Source organism: Hemitrygon akajei, chromosome 14 (genome assembly GCF_048418815.1).
Source record: "Hemitrygon akajei chromosome 14, sHemAka1.3, whole genome shotgun sequence".
NCBI lineage: Eukaryota > Metazoa > Chordata > Chondrichthyes > Myliobatiformes > Dasyatidae > Hemitrygon > Hemitrygon akajei.
In genome coordinates, this window is record NC_133137.1 from 25,327,813 (window position 1) to 25,346,806 (window position 18,994).

Below are 18,994 nucleotides of genomic sequence, written 5' to 3' on the forward strand. Positions count from 1 at the left end.
GGAAATCTGCAGACGCTGGAAATTCAAACAACGCACACAAAATACTGGTGGAATGCAGCAGGCCAGGCAGCATCTATAGGAAGAAGCACAGTTGACATTTTGGGCCGAGACCCTTCGTCACGTGCTTCTTCCTATAGATGCTGCCTGGCCTGCTGCGTTCCACCAGCATTTTGTTTGTGTCACAAGATCTCAATTGGGTTAAAGTCTGGACATGCAGCAATGATTTTTTTTTGGAGAGCAGTGGTATCCTCCAATGTTCAGTGTTTTTCTTATAGTGGATACATGAACAGAGACTGTAGCAAGTTCTAGAGATTTCTGCAGGTCATTAGCTGTTACCCTTGGGATCTTTCTCACCTCCTTCAGCATTGCATGTGTGCTCTTGGTGTGATCTTTGCACAACACCCACTAAGGAGATTAGCAACAGTACTGAATTTCCTCCAATTCTCTAATTTCTCTTACTGTGGACTGATGAACACTCGTGTTCAGAAATGCTTTTATAGCCTTTTCCAGCTTCATACATCTCTACAATTCCTCTGAAGTTCTCTGAAAGTTGTTTTGATCGAGGCATGGTGCGCAAAAACATATCTTTTTTGAGAAGAGCAGGCTCTGTCAGTAACCGGACTTTGTGTCTTTTTAAAAATAGGGTAGGGCACCTCTACAACTCACACCTCCAATCTCATCTCATTGATTGGAATACCTGACTCCAAATAGCTTTTGCAGAAGGCATTACCACAGAGGTTCTCAAATTTTTTTGAACCTAGGCTGTGATTGTTTAAATGGTGTACTCAGTATTGATGAGTAGTACCATTGTTTGTGTGTTTAGGCAGATTGTGTTTGTCTATTATTGTGACTTAGATGAAGATCAGACCACATTTTATGAGTAATTAATGCAGAAAATCTGTTAATTGCAAAGGCTTCACAAACTTTTTTTGCAACAAAATGCATCCTAACTACATTCCCAATTCACTGTGTTAAATACTTCAAGCACAACTTTCCCATTCTTAAAAAAGTTCATAAGGATAAATATTATCCAGAATTTCTACTTCCTTAGGCTACTCTTAATCTTTCAACTTCATAAATGAGGTGCTCCTGCTGTTTCCACTTTATTATCCATTTACTGACTGTGTAATTTGGCAGTCAAGTAAGAGATTTCCTTGCCTCTTTCAGCTTCGTCAAAATCACTACTTTACCCAATTTCTGATCAATCATATTCTACATTATAATCATCTCTGTAGAAATGATTTAATATAGTAACCCTGAAAAATAATTCACAGTCTGAAAAATTAGTGCATGTCTATGAGCAGGGGAATTTCAAAGGAATTCAAAAGAATGACACTAAGTCAAAGGAAATATTAAATGAACTTGTAAAAATAGATGGGTGCTGAGGATGACCTTAAATGGAGGGGAGATAGGTAAGAATTTAAGAAATTTTACAGCATTGGTTTCAGATAGCAGAATGCTGCTGCAATACATCAAGGATAGTAATACTTAGTGTGGCATAGGATACTGTAGAATGGTACAAAGTGAAACTGAGGTAGCAGAAGGGAGGGATGTGCAACAACTGTCCCTGATATGAGCAGATGGACTGAGGAAGAACTCAGCATGCAAGCAGACTTTATTGAAGGATAACTGGGTTGCTATCTGTTAGGTACATCAGGAAACCAAGGCTCTCTCTCAAGCCAAACCAAATGTCTTCATGAAGGTGGACCTGAGCATGCAGAATTTTACTTTGGTCTTCCCAATGTTCACATTAAGAAAACAAACCTACTGTAAGTATATAGAAAAAAAAGCTTGTGAGCTGTTAAGACAGGAAAGTAGACTTGCTTTGTTACCCTTTACATGGAAGATGGACCCGTAAGCTCAGTTGCAGTTGAGAGAAGGGTAAAATGCACCAGGAATAGATCATTGGGAAAACTTTGGAGCTAACTTTGAGGAAGGCATTGCTTGAAATGATTTGGTTATAATTAAATATATAGAGGAGTAGGATGAAGGGAGGGCTGAAATTAACAAAGGAAGTCCTCCATATAGTTCACAAAATGACTTTCAATTCTTTTTCTTTCAAGTGTGGTTCCTGTTATCTACATTTTGGTGAAGTGTTTTTGGGCTAATTGAGTGCCCTGGCACTTTACTGTCTCCGAGGGAGCTCGGTGAGGTTTCTAGTGAAGTGTGTGGCAGCCCGGAGGTGGGGCACAAGCCAACGATTGACTCCATTTCTCACCAATTAAAGCATCGAGGAAGCTTGAAATCAACAAGGATGAGAGCAGAAGGCATGAGGGTGTTCAGTGCTGACTACCTGTGCCTTTTCCTCTCGCTCACTGCTCCCAGAAGAAGGTGACTGCAAGCAATGGGGTCTCTCTCCCTCTTGAATGCTGCTGCCAGAGGAAGGGCCTGTGTGTATGACTGATCTCTCTCCTCCCAGAGTTTGTGGATTGGGCTCAGGCTCAGTAATTCATGTTATGATGTTTCTGGTCGCTTCTTTTCATTGTCGCTATTTGGATCAGGGTGGCCTGCAGATTACAAAGACACAGTGCTGGGTTGGGCTGAACTGAACATGCCTGGACTCTTTTGATGACTTTGGGGTTTGGTGTTTATTATTCTGTGTTTTTTGCTCATTTATTTTGCCATTTGTGTGATTTGTCCTTTTTTTTGTGTGTTGGGGATTTGATGTTTTTTCTGTCAACAGGTTCCATAGGTTTCTTTGTTTCATGGCTGTCTGTGAGAAGACAAATCTTAGGGTTGTATGCTGCATATATACTTTGAATCTTTGAAAGTCATTAGAGAATGTTGTAGATAGAACAAGATTCAAGGATGATCAGCAGCAAATATGCACACACGAACAAAGGCAGACTATCCATGCAATTGGTCTCACAGAACTATAATGCCTGTGCATCACAAAATACACACCATGCTCCTTGCAAAGAACATTTAATACACCTTGGTTAAAAAATAAAACCCAGGTCAGTTAAGGATAAAAATCTTGATACTTCATCTTGGTTCATTTTAGCCAACGTCATACAGAATCCAGCTTTATGATGTCACCTCAACCCTAGTATGAAACATCCTATCATTAAAGTAGTTCAACAAATTAGCATTCTTGCAGGAGCCAATAACCAGTTCCAAAGGTCCACCATGCCCTTGCAGAAAAATATCAAGCTATAATCTAGGTAAGTAACAGGCTCAGAGTAGACTAGTTCTGACCAAGCACATTTGCAGATTGTGAAGACTTGTCACTTGGTTGATATAAAATATTTGCAATTTATATTTTTCACCAGATTAATTCTCCTTCCCGCCTATCTTCCAAATCTTAGTTTTGGTATAACAAGCATATATAGGGATCGATCAACAATTGTTAATTTTCAAAATTTATAATATGCTTTTCAATTAATTTAGTCTATGTAAAAAAATATTGTTAGCCATGAAAACTGACATACTTTTACAAAAATATCCCTCTGAAACTAAATTAAGACATAAATATTATTCTTCCTTGAAATTGTTTTCTTCCCACAGCCCTTCCTCTGAAAGGAGGCCTCGTTGTAGGCCAGGCTTTTGTTTTTCTACTGTGTTACCCATATTTCCATTCCATATTGTATGGTTGAAATTTTACACTGACAAGTTAATGAGAGGAATGTCATTTGGTCCTCTTGATCCATTCATCCAGAGAAATTCTAACTCTTCCCTTGTACTATGGCATCCAATATTTTCTCTTGGATTTATATGATTTTGAACACCTTGAAGTGGTTAATGAATAATTCAAAGCCGGATAGCTTTATCATTTATTTGTTCATTAACTGAAGGTTCTACCTCACAAAAATTAAAAGTGAGCATTAATGTATATTCTAATCACAGCTAAGTCCCAGTCCCAACACAACTCCAGCCCTAAACCCAAACCCACTTTTCACCCCTATTTTCCAAGGCACACAATTTCCTCTACTTTAGCACTTCAAGAAAAAAATTATCTCCCTGATTTATAATGGTGTAGAGCCAAAATAATACATATGAATTTCAGAACAATTTGCTGTTCCACATCACACACAAAAGCTGACCTTGTATAGATTTTTGAGATTTATGTTAATAATCCTCTGCCCAGTCTTTATCTCCATTAGTTAGGCCATGGATACTCTAAACTTGTTAAATACCTCTGAAAGATTCTTGTGATTGGAAAAAAAAGTTCTGCAGAATTCTTAAACAAAATATTTTCAGTACCTTCTATGTTCAAATGAATAGCAGAAGAAATAATGTTCCCAATGGGCAATATGTTATTTTGCAGAATAATAATAAAGGAAAAGAGGCAACCAAGTTGAGAGTAATGTGACATGGCAGTTTTAACAGCAACTCAGTGTATTTTCCAATTGATGTTGCTGGATTTAGGTTTAGGTTTACTCAAGTTTACATTCGAATAATATAATTAACTTTGTAATTAGAATGTACATTACTGCGCAAGACATCTTAAAATAAGAACAATGAGCCCAAAATGAATGCTTGCTTGCAACAAGATTGAGAATTCTTTCCAAGTTTGATGCATCATCAGGTAATCATGATATAAAATAAAGATTAAAAATGACATTTTATTACACATTCAAATCAGCCACCTGGATACTTTTTCCCCACAAGTTCCAGTTTATTTCTGATATGACTACTGATCAACACCGTATTGGCAATGTTGGGGCCCAAAGCAATATATTATCAGCATGAATCAATATTACTAGTGTACAAATACACAAAATGTCATACCACAAAATTTCAAAGTTACATCACACATCATGAGGAAGATATAAATTTAAACAAGGACAATTACCCAATAGCTGGAATGGTGGCGTATTGAGCACAGCCTCTTCACATACCCGGCAATTCACCATGTCATGATAGTACATTATATTCATGTGACTGGTTTCTGAGACAAATCAACATTGTAAATATATGAATCTTGTATTTAAAGCTAGTTATTAGCAGAATAATGGATTTAGATATACTAAGATTGTACAATAGACTTTAGTGTCAATGGGTTAATATACTCAGATCTTGAGTATACAATAAATACCCTTCACAATAATGTAACTTCAGTGGCACCAAGGTGTCACATTTTATAAATTCTGTCCATATCAGTGCTTATAGGCTTCTGAAATAAAGAAAACTTAACACATAAGATGCTGAGATCTTCTGCCAGACAGGTGATCAAATAGTTTAATTCTTCAAAATTATTTCATATGCTTGGAAAACATGTTGGGTTACCCCTGGGGCTCTGCACTTCAACGATAACTGCAACAAAAAAACAAAGTCAATTATACAACATCGTGAGGCTGTTTTATATTATATTACAGTAGAAGAAAGATTTATAAAGCTTCTCATGACTTTAGGTCTCCCAAATACATTGTGTTGAATAAACATCTCATGTCTGATGATTATATTAGAAAAATAGAGTGTATCCATTTTGGTAAGGTCATATCTCAATAATAATAAATGTTATGAAAATACAGCCAATTACTGGAATATTACAGATAACAGGCTTATTTACCATGAACTTAGGTTGAAGAACATATTTGGACTTTAAGGAAACAAACAACTGGCACTTTGTGAAATTAACATCGATCAAATTAGCAGAGCACTGCACAGGAAATCACTGGCTGGCCATATCCTGTTCATTCATAGAAGCAGGCAAGTACAAAAATAGCAAGTAATGAAACAGCCTCTTCAAACATAGGGCTCCACTGAATAGCAATGAAGGCAAAAACCACTCTATTTCATTAAACTGCATGAATAATCCAATTTGTAATCAGTAAAGGTCACAGGCACAGGTTCACTGAGCAATATGCATAGGGAATAGCAGGAGGATATTGGTGAAAGGCACTGCCTTTGGTGCAATAAATCTTTTTCAGGGAAGAAGCAAATGCTTAATTTACACTTTATAGAAACCCTCCTGGGGAAGCAACGTCTGAAATCTTCCCTCACAATTTATTCACACAATAAATGTAACACAGTGGTTTTTAAATTAGTAAGCAGAAAAGAGATGTAAACTTAAAATGAATAAGTTTATGAATAAAATGTTCATTCCTATATATACAGATAACTTACAAGACACTCCTGAAGGATAAGTACCATGGGTAGCTTATAGTGGCTCTGGTCCTTTATTGGTACAAACATTTCTAAATATTCATACCTTACCTGATGGATTCTGAATTACAGTTACATAAAATTTTTGATCCTTTCCCTGCCTTGTGGCGCATTGCCTAGCCGTTACTTTAGCATTTTTGTCTGTTTTTCTATAAAGCTGAGTTGTTAGCTTGATGTATAACCCAGCACAGATGGAAAACATGCAAGGAGCCGGCCAGATTCGAACCCAGCACCATTCGCCTCAAAGTCTGATGCGAATACCACTACTCTACTGACTGGCTTACGTAAAATTATGTATGCATATCTAACAAAAAGGTATATAACATGCTATTAAGTCAAGTCGTATTTGATAGTCTGTTCCTAATGCTGATATAATGGTGCTGTTAACATGTAAGAAATTCAACTTCTCTTGAGATTGAGTTTTCCACTCTCCAAAATTAATCATTAACTACTGGGAGCAAAATATGTTGCACAAAACATAACAGTGATCTCTAGTTTAGGAAAAAATAAACCATCTACCTGATAGTAATGGAATTGTAGTTGAAAAGTTTGTAATTACTCTTTCTACAACCTTCATGACTTCTTTCCCATTTTAGTTCAACAATATTTGCTATTTATGATGACAAATAATTTCCACAAGAATCGCAAGCCAGACTATAATATTCTGAGTGCAAACATTTTAAATTATGTTTAGTTCACAGTTAGGCTCTTGCACGATTCATAATATTCCTAATTTCTCTTATACAGTGAATGAATGATAGAAATTAACTTATATCATCATGTAAATCAAGTCAAAGCCCGAGTTTATGATTAAAAGTTCTAACCAGCAGTTTAGTTGGGAAGCTGATGATGAAAAATTGGTTCAATCACAAGATCATGGGTCAGTGACAATAGAAAAAGGCTCCAGTGAAAGTCAGCCAGCAAAGCATAGCATCAAAGACACTGCATAAGCATAGGGCAAAGAATGGAAGTGGCAACTTTTGCAACTGACTAAAATGAAATGAATTGCTAACCTCCAAATCCTGACCGGTAGGACAAAACCATCACGGCAGGCATGCAACAAAGGAAAAAAACATAACTATAAAATACTACAGCTTTTCCCCAACAGAAATATAGAAGTCTAATCTTGATTTATATATAGAAATGGCAGGTAGGGAAATAACGCTGCAAAACATTAACACACACATTGGGAAGACTACACAATAACATTTAGTAGAGAATGCAACAAAAAACTCAAAACTGTAAAGTTATTTCACTGCAAGACTAAATTTAGTACTTAAAGGAATTAAACTCACATCTAAACAAAACAATCAGTAAGTTATAATTTAATTCTTCACTTATTTGACAACTATAACATTTAGAGATGGAACATCTTTCTGAATATTGTGCAAAAACTACTAGCAGGAAACACTTATCATCTTGATTTTATATTAAATGGTGAAATACAAAATTTTCAAGAGACTGCTTGTAATGCTGTCAATAAGGACAGGTTTATGTGAAGGCTTTTCCCAGATTTATACTGGTTTGTTAAATGAATGCTAAAAATCATGGCATCTGAAGTGCAGTAAAAGCATATCCACACTGTTAAAGGAAAAACGCATCACTTCTCCTTCCAGTTCCAATAACACTATACTACAGAAAGATAAGGAATTTAAATATTAAAATAAAACTTAAGATATAAATGGAGACAATAAAGGAGGGACATTAGACTGTTCAGCACTTACCGTGTAATTAGGGTTGCCAGGTTGGATTCTTAGCTCTGCTAAAACCCAGATTCCATTGCTTAGTTTTAGGGACTGATACAACATATCTTGCCCTTCAACATTTCTCTTTGCAACAGTAAATATGTTATTGTTAAAGAGCTTATCAGTGACAGCATCTGTAATTTAATGAAACATTGAGATCACATTTAGTCAAATCACCAAACATTAGGACATATTGATAACATTTTCAACAGAGATGATGGAAAATGCACTTCAAGCCAGCAAAGTTTGGTTCTCAACAGTTCTTAGCAATCAATTTCAAAACATGACATTTGCATGCTCCTCTACTTACAGAAGATTGACACCAAAGTCACAAAATTCAAAGTGGAATGCAATTAAATACAATTCAAAACTTAAACCTATAAATACAATACTATTAAATTTGATTCAAGGTGATACCAATCCACTATAAATACATTTGATAACACAGAAAACAAAGTTATTTGACAACTGAGCTGAAGTTTCAAATGGCCTCGTTAAGACCTCCACTGCACGGAGTTGGCCCTTTGAGCCAGGCTGCCCAGCAATCCCCAATTTAACCGTACCCTAATCACGGGGCAATTTACAATGGCCAATTAACCTACCAATTGGTATGCCTTTCGGCTGTGGGAGGAAACCAAAGCACCCAGAGGAAACCATTCAACCAAAGGGAGAATGTACAAACTCCTTACAGGCAGCTGTGGGAAATTGAACTAGGGTTGATTATACTGTAAAGCGTTTTGCTAACCACTACGTTATTGTAATTGCTCTTTACTTGCTAATGGCAAACAATTACAGTGCTTTGTACTATAAGATTGTACCAGATTCTATGTTATCTGTCCCAATCAAACAATAACATTACTTATTAAGTACTAACAGCTGGAAGATACAGAAATTTAATTTCAAACAATTCATAAACTGTTGATATGGTAATTAGGCCTCCATATACATTCATTTAATTTTACTGTTGTTTTATATATTTTTAATACCCAGCTTTACCACGACACCCCTAAAATGTCATCATGTAACAGCATTGATTACAATAACTATTACAGCATTGATTACAATAACTATTATTGTGAATAATGACAAACACTTTAAAGGCAATAAACAGAGGTTGTGATGCTTTCTAGACAGATAAAAATAAAAATCAAAAAATATCAAATCCATGGACAATATTTGATCCAGCATCATTAAAGTTCAAACTCTCCGACAGTGCAATCCACGTAGATTTTTAATTGAGAATGTTTTAGTATGAAAGCAAATGAATCAAGTTTTAATATTTATTAAGTAGTTACAAAACTCCCACTGTTTCCTTTGCTGCTTCATAAAGAACTTTTACAAATTAAGGTCAGGGGCTTCAAACAGCCAAGCCCAGAAAGTTTTCAAGGATGAATGTCATGGACAAATAGAAGGAATAAGATTCAAATTCAGAAGATGGCACATACTGTTGAAGATCAAAGAACTGTGGTCTCCGCAGAATGAGTTCAGGAATTTCAGGAATATGATCTGCTTAAAGTAATACTGAATTCAGCCACAATATTGATGGGACTGAGGAATTTAGTTGCATCATTTCGCAGGGAAAGATAAAAAGAATTGCTGCATGTCTTTGTGCTACACCACACTTGGTCAACTGCCAAAACAGATGCTGCCATGTCAATTGACTTGAAATGCTCCCATTTAAAGTTTTCAGAGAATGAACAGAAAATGACCTTGCAAAGTCCTCACAAACATCTGGGGACAAGTGTCTAAATTAAGACAGCAAAACCCACACTCTAATCAAGCAACAATTTGGCAGTCGCAGAAACCTACCCTACAGTAAACATGTCAAAGTTACTGTGCCTGTCCTGATCTACCTGCAGGACAAAGCCACTGAAGATGACAGTAGAGTGGTAATACAAGCAGGACATAGCCACTCACGGAGTCCTCAATATTGACACATAGACTCGATGAGGACTCGTGACATCAGGTCACTGTCCTCCCTCTGCTCAGGAATATGTGTTCCTTCTCACTGAACAACAGCTAGTGGAGACAGTGAAGATGAAGATATCTTCACTAGGGCAGTATGGTACTGTAGTGGTTAGCGTAACACTGTTACAGTGCCAGCTGTAATATTGCGATTCAATTCCCTCCACTTTCTATAAGGAGTCTGTCAGTTCTCCCCTTGACTGGGTTTTGTCCAGGTGCTCCAGTTTCCTTCCACATTATCATAACGTTATTGGCAATTATGGAAAAGGATAGGTCTGGTCCTCGGGTTGTGATTCTAAATTGGAAAAAGGCCAATTTTAATGGTATCAGAAAGGAATTGGCATGTGTGGACTGGGACAAGTTGTTTTTTGGCAAAAGGTGTAATAGGGAAGGGGGAGACCTTCAAAAGTGAAATTTTGAGAGTACTGTGTTCTTATGTTCCCATCAGAATAAAAGGCAAGGATAACAGATTTAGGAACTTTGGTTTTGAAAGACATTGAGGCTCTGGGTAAAGAGAGCTGCATAGCAAGGACAGGCAGGTAGGAACAAATATGGTACTTGAGGAATATAAGAAATGCAAGAGAACACAAAGAAACAAGGAGGGCGGAAAAAAAACGAGGCTGCTCTAGCAGACATGCTGAAGGAGAATCCTAAGGGCTTCTGCAGATTTATTAGGAGCAAAAAGATAGCCAAGGACAAAGCAACACACACAAAATGTTGGTGGAATGCAGCAGGCCAGGCCGCATCTATAGGGAGAAGTACAGTCAATGTTTTGGGTCGAGACCCTTCGTCAGGACAAAGGTTTGTTCTCTGGAAGATCACAGTGGTAATCTATGCATGGAGCCAAAAGAGAGGGGGTGACTTTAAATGGATTTTGGGGTGGCACAGTAGTGGTTAGCATAACACTTTACAATACAGGCGACCAGGGTTCAATTCCCGCTGCTGCTCTGCCCATGATTGTGGGTTTCTTCAAGATGTTCCGATTTCCTCCCACAGTCCAAAGATGTACCGTTTGGAATGGGCTGATAAGCAGGGAGTGCCAAATAAATACCATTTCTAATGACAGCGTTAATCACCTAGCCTTGGAAGTACCACCACAGAGTCATCCACCATTAACATGGGAGTGATCATTAACTAGAAACGTCACTGGATCAACTGAAGCAGAAATGAATTCACTATTCACAGAAAATAGTCAGATATCCAGGAGCATCTTAGAAAAACTATTCTGATAAGAGCACCCGCTCAATTCAATCTCATGGTAGACTGCCTCCTGTAAACCAATGAAGTTATATAAACAGTGACAGACAAGGATCATCATGCATCCTGATTGTAATTTATCCAGAACAGTAAGAGGACTTTGTACTCTATCCCCATCATGCGCTTAACCAGCTCTCAGATGCCCAAAAGACAGAGTTTTATGGCCACAGGAGGTTAATTAATAATATAAAGCATATACTTTGAGTATAAATAGTATGAAAATGGCATACTCATTTATGACACAGTAAACCTACTTTTTCATATCTCTAGCAATAAAGTTGAGGTTCAAGCTCACTGTTGAAACCTCTACTTCATCTTGAAGACGTTCAAAGAGTATGTTATTATGTACCGAGTTCCTAAGCAGTAGACACACTACCTATCTCATAATAATGAGTTAACAGTAGTCAGCTTTGGATGTTCTGCAAACCAAGTGACATAAATGTTCCAAATATGTTGATTCCATAATTTTTTTAAGAGTTTAAACTTTACAACTTAGAAAGACCAAATCCCTGAATTAACACAAAGATCAAAATATATCAAGCATTTTACCTGCATTGAGATGACAGTCTTTGATTTGAAACTGTACTTCATTTTCATTTGGAATGTCCTTCCATGTTGCCAAAAATATCTGTCGATCTGCAAAAAAAAAGTGCTTTAGGTTATACAGGTGTTGGCTTTTCCTTACAAACAGGCACAAAACACAATCTGAATATGTTTGTCAATCTGAGTTTAGGAGTATATAAAATTTTACAGTAGGTTGCTTACGAAGTATAACCTACGCAGCTAAAGTACCCAAAATGCAATGGGCTCACTTGGTAGTATTTTTGTCTTTGAGATTGAAGATTGTTTAATGTCATTTCCAGTATACAAGTGTAAAGGAGAACAAAATAATTGTTACTGCGGATTCAAATCTTACACTAGAGATGTGATCTTTAGTATTTAAATTACTAGGTCAGCGAGCAGGTGCTGAACTAAAGATTAAATTTCCCGTGATCATTTAGCAGTAACATACCTAAACAAAATGAGATATATAAATGTGCTTTAATGCAATTCCCATGTGCTTTTCCTGCTGACATATTTTACATTTGTGTATGAAGATTGGATGTTTTGATATCCATGACTTCTTCCAGAAATGAAATGAGGAAGTCCAATAGGTGAAAGAGGAAACACAACATTAATTGGCACAACTTAGTTACTGTTTTACTGTCAAAATTTAATACCCTAAAAATACTGAAGGGCCATTCACCCTTGGTCATGTGTGCTAATGACTGCCCAAAAGCCCCATCTCTGCCTCTATGTTTATTTACACTAGTAAACATCAAATAAATTGAAAACTGCAAGCAAACATTTCCCCCCCAAAAATTTATTTTGTGCATCTACACAAGGTTATTAGTTGATATTATGTCTTAAGAGTTTCAGTCAGCACATGGGAAAGAAAAAGTCAATCCATTTTCAATTGCTAAACAAGTCGATAATTAGACATCTGAAATATACAATACAGAAGAGATTTATAGGAATTTGAAATTTCACCAGTATACTTTGCTGTTTGGTAAATAATCCAACTGTTGGCAATATACAATCGGTGGGTGGACTATCTATGCAAACAAATCCACAAGGAATGCCTTAAAAATATATATCGTTGACTACTTCGCCAGCTATTTGACATGTTCTTGAATTTTATCCTCACAGCCGAAATCACTGAACACAAGAAAGACACTATGATCACTAACGTGATCTGCTTAAGTCCACAGAGAATCAGAAACTCTCCAGGATTACAAGGAAAGATCAACTTATTAAGGTTAAATGTAGAGATCGGCACTAATTTAGTTCAGTTCATTATCTATTTTGAGAACATTTATACTGGTCAGTGAATCAATTATTGAAAGTCAAAAATTCAAAACAAATTAGAGATTAGAAAATATTTTTTCCAAACCGGAGTATCTATAAAGCCTGAAATACTGGAAACAGAATATTCAATAGCTTTTAAAGGAAAATAGAAGCATTTCATTTTTAAAAATTGGGACACAAATAAGATTGTCCAATGGACCATTTTTTTTCTGTTTTATTAAAATTTTAATTTAGAGATACAGCACGGTAACAGACCCTTCTGGACTAATGTGCCTGTGTTGTCCAATTACATCTGTGTGACCAATTAACCTACTGACTAGTACGACTTTGGAATGTGGGAGGAAACCCATGTGATCACGGGGAGAACGCACAAACTTACGTCCAGTAGTGAAATTTGAACCTGGGTCAGAGGCACCGTGATTGAATTATGCATTGATGCTACACTATTGTACCACTCCAAAGAATAATTCATACCTATTACAGATACAAATTATCTGTTAAATAAATTTACTGATTCTAACAAAATTTAAAATCCAATAAAGGATAGAGGATTTATGATTAATATATTTTCAAAAACATTAAAAACTAAAAGCGAAATAGCAGAATATTTTTCTGAGTATGGAATGCAGACAATAGATAATAGTTAAGTACAGTTGGTGGCCACCTTGTTAGGTACACCTGCTCATTAATGCAAATATCCAAACCAAAACTTCAGAATGGGGAAGAAATGTGATCTAAGTGACTTTGACTGTGGAATGATTGTTGGTGCCAGACGGGGTGGTTTGAATATCTCAGAAACTGCTGAACTCCTGGGATTTTCATGCCAGGTCTCGAGTTTACAGACAATGGTGCGAAAAACAAAAAAAAAAATTCAGAGTGACATTTTTGTGAGCAAAAACGCCTTGCTAATGAAAGAGGTCAGAGGAGAGTTGCTAGACTGGTTGAAGCTGACAGTAACTCAAATAACCACGTGTTACAACAGTGGTTTACATAGGAGTATCTCTTAATGCACAACAGGTCAAACCTTGAAGTGGATGAGCTATAACAGCAGAAGAACATGAGCCCAGAGCCAGTGGCCACTGTATTAGGTACAAGAGGTACCCAATAAGGTGGTCACTGAGTGTATTATACAAGGTCTATTTTCATCTTTGTAACAAAAAAATTGGAGATATAGTTCAATTACTGTATAGGAAAAGCATAAGACTTCAGAATTTTAAGAGGTTGGTCATGACTAGAGTGAACTCCTGCCTCAGCAAAGATCTGGACCCATTGCAATTGCCTGTTGCTACAATAGGTCAACAGCAGACGCATTTTCAATGGCTCTCCGCACAGCTTTAGACCACCTGGACAACACAAACACCTACGTCAGGATGCTGTTCATCAACTATAGCTCAGCATTTAATACCATCATTCCCACAATCCTGATTGAGAAGTTGCAGAACCTGGGCCTCTGTACCTCCCTCTGCAACTGGATCCTAAATTTCCTAACCAGAAGACCACAATCTGTGTGAATTGATGATAACATATCCTCCTCACTGATGATCAACACTGGTGCACCATAGAGGTGTGTGCTTAGCCCACTGCTCTACTCTCTATATATACATGACTGTGAGTCTAGGCATTGCTCAAATACCATCTATAAATTTGCTGATTCTATCATTGTTGGTAGAATCTTAGGTGGTGACGAGAGGGTGTACAGGAGTGAGAAATGCCAACTAGTGGAGTGGTGCCACAGCAACAATCTGGCACTCAATGTCAGTAAGATGAAAGAGCTGATTGTGGACTTCACGAAGGGTAAGATGAAGGAACACATACCAATCTTCAGAGGGATCAGAAGTGGAGAGAGAGAGCAGCTTCAAGTTCCTGGATGTCAAGATCTCTGAGGATCTAACCTGGTCCCAACATATTGATGTAGTTATAAAGAAGGCAAGACAGCGGCTGTACTTTATCAGGAGCTTGAAGAGATTTGGCATGTCAACAAATACACTCAAAAACTTCTATAGTCGTACCGTGGAGAACATTCTGACAGGCTGCATCACTGTCTGGTCTGGAGGGGCTACTGCACAGGACCGAAAGAAGCTGCAGAAGGTTGTAAATCTAGTCAGCTCCATCTTCGATATTAGCCTACAAAGTACCCAGGACACCTTCAGGGAGCAGTGTCTCAGAAAGGCAGTGTCTATTATTAAGGATCTCCAGCTCCCAGGGCATGCCCTTTTCTCATTGTTATCATCAGGTAGGAGGTACAGAAGCCTGAAGGCACACACTCAATGATTCAGGAACAGCTTCTTCCCCTCTGCCATCTGATTCCTAGATGGACATTGAATCTTTGGACACTACCTCACTTAAAAAAAAAATACAGTATTTCAGTTTTTGCACGGTTAAAAAAAAATCTATTCAATATGTGTAATTAATTTACTTGTAAATTAATTATTATTTATTATTATTTGTTTTCTCTGCTAGGTTATGTATTGCATCAAACTGCTGCTGCTAAGTTAACAAATTTCACGTCATATGCCAGTGATAATAAACCTGATTCTGAATTAGCTCTATTCCAGAAATCTCTATTCTATTAAAGATTCACTGAGAAATGGAATGCACATTCGATCATAAATCTTCTAGTTTTATCCTCATCTTTGGAGGATGGTTTCATATGTCACATGTGTCATTTGTCTAACACAAATCATTAGAACCTTAGTTCAACCATCCCAGGCATAAGCATTAAATATCAACTTACCTAGTTTTCCTTCTTCCAGAAACAAGATATTAATTGGGTACAGGCAGCTGAAGTAGAAGACATCAATATTATTTTTCACCGCAACCTACTCACAAAAGAAAAAAAAGATTAATTAGTTTTAGCTCTCATGCAACATCCCAATTCTGTCCTTGTAAATAAATATTATAATATAAATCTAGTGCAAAGTTACTTCAATCACCAGAAATCTCATTAAGGTGTCATTTAGAATGACTGATGGCCTGAATTGCAGAGTACTCTTTAGCTTCCATTGCCCAACAGAAAATTGAGATCTTGAGCAGCTGACATAATCAATGTATAGTTGGACAGAATTTCATTTGTCTCTGCCAGGAGGCAGTATTATTAGGTGGAAGAATGGAATGACAAATAATGGGTTAGATATTTGCATTGAAAAATAACAACACCAAATGCTCTTGCTCATACTTTCATGCAAATAGCAGCCCATTTCAACTAAGGGAAGGATGTCCAAAAGACAATGCTTCTGTGTAGCAGTCAGTCATTAACTTTGCAAAACAGTATCTCAATACTAACCTCATTCTTTGGAAGCATCTAATGCTGTGAAAATGTATCTACATGACAGATACAAACTAAGCATGCAAAGAAATGTTGCCTTGCTAAGTACATGCACCTTTTCAAGGAAATGTAGCATCAATTCAATAATTGAACAATTGATTCAACAGTCAATGTCTCTGGTGCTGAACATTCACCTGCAGCATTTAAAGAAATTGGATTAAAATAAATAAGATGGCCTCTTATTCCATCTTAGTTTCCTCTCATTTCTTGTTCTGCACCCGATTTAACATTGAATTCACCACCATAGCCCTGCGAATGGCCATTTCCCATTTCTTCTCTTTTCCTGACCAAGATGTTAGCAGTTCTCATTTCAGTAACAACCATAACAATATTTAAAATTTAAATTCAGCAAGGACAAGAGTAAGTAATGTCAAAGGATATTGTATGTTCTGCTTTAACAAACTCAGGCCATTATCTACCTCTTAGGAAGAGTCCCTTGGCCTTTTCTTGCCTTTTAAAAAAAAATTTGTACCTAGGAGAATAAAGGTATGAGTTCACTGAGACCTGCAGCAAAGTTGCTGGTAAAAGTTTATAGCTGGTTCCTGAATATGGCAAAAACATCATGGTTAATATTAAAAAAGACAACATCACCGTAATGTTTGCTGCTGGCCACCAGCTGCAACACCGGCATGCACATTAAATTTAATGTTTGGCAATCAAATTAAACTTCACAAAATCTAACAGTGATCTAGAAACAGCATCTTTCCTCATCCAGTATTAAGTTCCTGAAAAGTACTTGCATAGATAAATGCTTTCCACTTCAAAATTACATGACTGCACTTCACCCTTTTCCTCACAATTAAGCCATTCGAGGAACAGTTTATAAATAATTAAGGTAAAATTAATGGGGTTGCATAACTGATTAGAGTCAGGCAGCATCTGTGAAAAGAGGAAACATTTAACATCTCAAGACCCAAATCTTTTGCCATGTGACTGACTGCCCACCACTCCACACAAAAAAATTCCTTTAGTACTCAACATGTTTTTGCTGGCAAAATGATTTCATTTAAATTGTTTTATTTGATTTAGTTTGATGTAGTGCCCTGAAAAAGTATTCCGCCCCTACAACTATTTTCGCATTTTACTGTGGCATTTTCTAAAGTTAAAATATATTGAAGTAGGATTTTTTGAGCTAATCTACAAACTATTCTTTTGCACTTCTGGTTAGATGCTAATTGTATTTCACTGGCTTTGTATCTGTACTCAGCACAATGACAATAAAGTTGAATCTAATTTAATTATGCATCACATCAAATCAAAAGAAAAATTACTACATCTGTCAACCATTTACTGAAAATTAAACACCAAAACTGTGAGGTTGAAAAAGTATTCACGCCCTTTATAATTACTACACTAACATTCCTTAGGTACAATACACTTACTACCTTACCAACTCAGCCAATTTGTTGATGTAGAAAATTGTAGGATCACCTGTTTTCAATGAATGCATAAGAATGGCACTTGTAAGAGAGGCTACAACAACAATCACTCTGGAGTGAGCTGCAGGTCAGTGGCTGCAACTGGAGATGAAGTTCATGGCACCAAGGCTTTGAACAAGAAGCGTATTTGTGGAAGTGTGGCAAGGAAGCAGCCCTGGCTAAAACAAAAGCATATCCTTGCCCATAAAGACTTCACAAAGTGTCTCTTAGAAGAAACTGTAAAGATGTGGAAGAATCTCTTGTGATTAGATAAGACTAAATGGAGCTCTTTGACTTCAACACTAAGCTGTACATTTGGCATAAATCTATTACTATGCATCAGCCAGAAAACAGCATTGCTACGTAAAGTATGGTGGAGGTAGCATCATGCTATGGGGATGCTTTTCAGCAACATGGATTGTTAATCTGGTCAGGACTGATGTGAAGATGAATGCTGCTAAATACAAAGAGATCCTGGATAAAAACCTGCTTGCCTCTGCCAGTAAGCTTAAACTGGGGAGGAAGTTTGTCTCTTAGTAGGACAACTCCTCAAAGCATACCGCTAGAGCAACTATGGAGCACTCCAAATGAAGAAAATTGAAGAGTCCTGACCTTAACCCATCTCTGGCAAGACCTCAAGATTGCTGTCTACTGCCAAGTCCCAACTAACCTAGCACAGCTTGAGCAATTTTGCAGGAGGAATGGGCAAATCTTGCTCCATCACGTTGTGCAAAGCTAATAGAACTTATCCAAAAAGACTACTGGCTGTAATAGTTGTGAGAAGTGGTTCAACTAGGTACTGAGCAAAAAGGGGAGGGGGGGGGGGGGGAAGAAATGAATACTTTTGAACTGCTGATGTTTCAGTTTTTGAATTTTTAGTTTTTCATGCTTTACAACTCTCCCTGTTTTTTGGGCTCTGATGTGAAAAAAGAGGGCATGTCATTCACAAATAAAAATTCTCAGTAAAACTGATCAAAATCCCTGGTTGTAATACAGTCGGCCCTCCTTATCCACGAATTCTGCATCCGCGAATCGCAAAAACTCGGAAGTGCCCTTCCAGCACTTGTTGTTCGAGCATGTACAGTCTTTTTTTTCTTGTCATTATTCTGTAAATAATGCAGTATAACAACTATTTTACATAGCATTTACATTGTATTAGGTATTATAAGTAATCTAGAGATGATTTAAAGGGAGGATGTGCGTGGGTTATCGTGGATCGAGATCGAAAAAAATCGCAAGTTCTCTTATTAAGTAAGTCGGAACAGGTACATCCGGTATTATTTAGCGTCAGTTAGTCAAATGTTTGCATTTGTATAAAGTATTATTTT

General features: G+C 37.0%; 1 protein-coding gene across 4 annotated transcripts in view; it reads right to left on the reverse strand.

The window, feature by feature from the left end:
* Window positions 1-4,545: 4,545 nt before the first annotated feature.
* Window positions 4,546-18,994, reverse strand: part of ap1b1 (adaptor related protein complex 1 subunit beta 1) — a 71,513-nt gene continuing 57,064 nt past the window's right edge. For all 4 annotated transcript variants that reach the window (XM_073065712.1, XM_073065710.1, XM_073065711.1 and 1 more), the window contains 4 exons: window positions 15,658-15,742; window positions 11,625-11,711; window positions 7,833-7,987; window positions 4,546-5,256 (listed from right to left, as the gene is read on the reverse strand). In XM_073065712.1, coding sequence (XP_072921813.1) covers window positions 5,182-5,256; window positions 7,833-7,987; window positions 11,625-11,711; window positions 15,658-15,742 — 402 coding nt within the window. In that variant the 3' untranslated portion in view covers window positions 4,546-5,181. The remainder of the gene's footprint in view (window positions 5,257-7,832; window positions 7,988-11,624; window positions 11,712-15,657; window positions 15,743-18,994) is intronic.